The sequence below is a fragment of the Bufo gargarizans genome, chromosome 2 (assembly GCF_014858855.1).
Source record: "Bufo gargarizans isolate SCDJY-AF-19 chromosome 2, ASM1485885v1, whole genome shotgun sequence".
Taxonomy (NCBI): Eukaryota; Metazoa; Chordata; class Amphibia; order Anura; family Bufonidae; genus Bufo; species Bufo gargarizans.
In genome coordinates this window covers 6,488,802-6,492,721 of record NC_058081.1, presented here as the reverse complement: position 1 = coordinate 6,492,721, position 3,920 = coordinate 6,488,802, and the positions used below count along the sequence as shown (strand labels likewise).

The window sequence follows — 3,920 nt, the reverse complement described above, 5'->3', positions numbered from 1 at the left end:
ATATTCATCTTTTTTTTATCTGTACAGTTGTTCCACTTTGGCATACTGCTCCCCGACAAGTGTCCCCATCACCATGGAAACGACTGGGGGTAAGAATATACCATCAGATCTGAGTTTTCACGATCTCATTGATTCTTATTACGAAAATTTGCATTAAGAAAATTCTCATTACAAATATTTGCATTACAAAAATTCACAATCAACACTACTCCTAACATATATTCGAATTTGCGAATATTCGATGAATATTCAATGAAATATTTGCAAAATATTGCGGATTCGAATATGATCCCTGCTGGTCATCAATACTCTCTGAATGTGTATTAATGTTTATTACGGGATGTGTGTTTATGTAATGTTTGCTGTACGGCTTTCTTTATGTCTTTATTCCTCAGACTGTATATAATGGGGTTAATAAATGGAGTAATTACAGTATACAGCAGGGAGAGGATTTTACTACTGACCCAAGTTTTTTCTCTCTTAGGGAAAACATAAACACTAAATATAGTCCAGTAAAATATGGAGACCACAATGAGGTGGGAGCTACAGGTGGAGAAGGCTTTCTGTCTACCAGTACTGGATGGGATCCTTAAGACTGATATCACAATGTAAGTATAAGACACTACAATGATTGAGGTTGGGACCATTACAGATGGAGCTCCCAAAACAAAAATCTCCAAGTGAATAAAGAAGGTGTCAGAACAGGACAGGTCTAGTAAGGGGACAAGGTCACAGAATAAATGGTCGATGATATTTGACCCACAAAAGTTTAGTTTTGATGTTGGTATCATATTAATGAATGAAAGAACATTTCCAATTAACCAACTAATAATGATTGATGTAACACAAAATATATTTGTCATGATGGAAGTGTAACGGAGGGGATTACAGATGGCCACATATCTGTCATAAGACATCACAGCGAGAAGAAAACACTCTAATGCTACGGTGCAATCAAAAAAATAAAACTGAGTCATGCATCCAATAAAACTGATGGTTCCTCCATTATTCAGTAGGATGTGGAGCAGGTTGGGGACAATATTTGTGGATAATAAGATGTCACTGATGGACAGTTGTGAGATGAAGTAGTACATTGGGTTGTGGAGGTTCTTGGTGGTGGACACCAGGGTGATGATCAGGAGGTTCCCACATATTGTGACAACAAAAACAACAAGGAACAGAAGAAATAAAATATTTCTCAAAAGTTGGCTGCCTTGAAATCCTAAGAGGAGAAACTCTGTGACCACAGTCAGATTTGTCTGCAAGTACAATAAGAAGGTAAAACGGAACATATAATAACATTATTAGACCAGACCGTATTATTAGACATAAGACTATGACATCCACTAGATATGGGGCATGAACCATATGTTGGTAGCCTAAATCTCTCACCCTTACAAATGGAGATTTCTGAGATGATACTACATTAGGGCAAAGGCAGTGAATGGTAATGCTGAGGCCAGTAATTGGCCACAGTGGTCACAAGTTGTCAATGTGGTGCTTCCTATGTTATTTTATACCATTACCTGCCTTTGCCCCAGTTTGTTATGATCTTAGACAATATCTTTAAATTATTCTAAATCTGAACCTCACATTTGTATAATTGTTGTTTTAGTTAATTTTTTAATTGATTCTAACACAAGCGCAGTTTTGTCTGGATTGCATTCAGTGTTTTAATTATTTATTTATTTTCATGCGGATGCAGAGTTTCGGTGTGAAAAAATACAGAATATAGAACATGCTGAGATTTTTACATAACACAGAGATGATGCGTGAAAAACAACACTGATGTATACAGACCCATAGAAATAAATGGGTCAGGATTAGGGTTGAGCGAACCCAAACTGTAAAGTTCGGGTTCGTACTGAACTTTAGGATTTTTGGAACCCGCAGCCGAACTTTTCAGTAAAAGCTCGGGTTCTGGTTCGGTGTTCGGTGAGTTAATAGAGCTTTTTTAAAGGCTGCAGAGCAGACAATCAACACGCGTTTAACTCTGTGACCTTAGAAGCCATCACAGCCATGCCTACTAATGGCATGGCTATGATTGGCCAGAGCAGCATGTGACCCAGCCTCTATATAAGCTGGAGTCACGTAGCGCCGCACGTCACTCTGCTCTGATCAGTGTAGGGATAGGATGCTGCTGCTGTGAGGGAGAGAATAGGAAAGAATCTTTAATAAGAAGTGCTTGTTAACTCAGCGATCTACCTAGATTTAGTTGTGTGGGTGCAGTGCACAATCTTTTCACCCTGCCCTGAGCCCAGTGATAGAGAAAAATAACTTGTATCAGTCTGTTAGTTAGGTGGGCGGAGGCGGCCATTTTATGCAAGCTCGGTGCACCAGCACTGCATCTGTGCTTTTGTGACATTCAAATCCAAGCTTGAAATACTGCACTAATAATCTGGGTTTAAAAAAACTCAATTTTTTGGCAATATCCAACATCTGGTGCCTTTGCTGCATTTGTTAGTGTGACATACAAGCTAGAAATATTGCAATGATATTTTGGGTTTTAAAAAAACACCCTTTTTTGGCAAAATACTTAATTTGCAGCTCAAGGAGGTCATGTTTTGCAGTGTAAGAGTGGCTGAAGTGCATGGAAAGTTTCCTGGCCTTTTTCAGGATGTCTTGCAGTTGAGTAAAAGACTTATTGAACCACTTTATAACTAGATTAAAGAAGTGTGCCATGCAGGGTGCATGGGTCAGCTCTAGGGTTGAGCGAACCCTAACTTCAGGGTACCCGAACCTGGAATTTTCCACTGAAGTTTGGGTTCGGTGTTCGGGTGATTTTATTATTTTCTAATATAACATGGTTATAACGGAAAATAATAGCTTTATTAAGACAGAATACTAAATATAATAGCCACATGATCGCACAGCTGGTATCCTCTTCTTTTTTTAGGTCCTTCTATCTTTATCCAGCAGGACCTGCGATGACGTTACCGCGCTCACCACGTGGTGAGTGCGGTGACGTCATCGCAGGCCCTTTTGCACGTTCTACAGAAAGAAGAAAGAAGAGGATACCAGCTGTGCGATCAAGTGGATGAGGTGAGTTATTTTTATTATTTTTAACCATTAAATGGCCATTTTATTTAGCATTCTGTCTTAAGAATGCTATTATTATAACGGAAAATAATAAAGTGAAGATCGAGTCCCAATTGATTTTTAATAGGGTCTGGGTTCAGGGTCTAGTTCGGGTCCCAAATCTGAACTTTGACATGAAGTTCGGCTGAACCCAGCGAACCCCGAACTTCCACGGGTTCGCTGATCCCTAGTCAGCTCTCCTCCTCCTCGCACCACCAACATGATGTTCTTTCCGTTATCGATGACCATGGTTACGAGGAGAGAGCCAGTATGTGATTTCACCCCAATTACACAACCAAGGATTAACAGGTTGAATTATGTATAAAACACTGTTACCCCCCCCCCCCCAATTCTGTAGAATCTGACTGCAATTTCACCCCAATAAGAGAAGAAAAGATTAATGGAATTATTGATGTATAAAATAATTCAAATAACCTAAAATCTGTAGTAATAGATCACTTTTTAACCCCAAATTAGTGCAGCAAGGTGTAATAGAATCGCTCCTATTACCCAGGCTGTACACTCTCCTATTGGACCCTGCTCTCTCCCAGCACTGTGGATAATGACTCCCCATCCTTTCCTTACACTATGAATAATCTTTTGCTGAACTGATCAAAAGTAAGTAATAGATTTTTAAAAATATAGGGCCACATTTAATAAGACCAGACTTTTTTGAACTGGTCTCTAAATAACTTTGGTGCATACACCGCCGGTCAAAATGTAAGACAGCTTCCAAAGTGTCTAATTGTAAGACAGCTTCCAAAGTGTGTAAATGTAAGACAGCTTCCAAAGTGTGTAAATGTAAGACAGCTTCCAAAGTGTCTAAATGTAAGACAGCTTCC

At 39.2% G+C, this 3,920-nt stretch overlaps 1 protein-coding gene across 1 annotated transcript; it reads right to left on the bottom strand.

Annotated features, from left to right (window-relative positions):
• Window positions 1–323: 323 nt before the first annotated feature.
• LOC122929291 (olfactory receptor 1468-like) lies at window positions 324–3,327 on the bottom strand. The gene is made up of 2 exons (XM_044282809.1): window positions 3,292–3,327; window positions 324–1,259 (listed from the first exon to the last, which is right to left on the bottom strand). The coding sequence occupies exons 1-2, from the start codon at window positions 3,325–3,327 to the stop codon at window positions 324–326; spliced, it is 972 nt and encodes a 323-aa protein (XP_044138744.1).
• Between the last annotated feature and the right edge of the window lie 593 nt (window positions 3,328–3,920).

Bases quoted from the DNA above. Each gene is read 5' to 3' on its own strand.
- LOC122929291 (XM_044282809.1), bottom strand. From the start codon at position 3,327: ATGGTCATCGATAACGGAAAGAACATCATGTTGGTG. The intron at 1,260-3,291 runs GTGCGAGGAGGA...TTGTACTTGCAG, and splicing joins GAAAGAACATCATGTTGGTG to ACAAATCTGACTGTGGTCAC.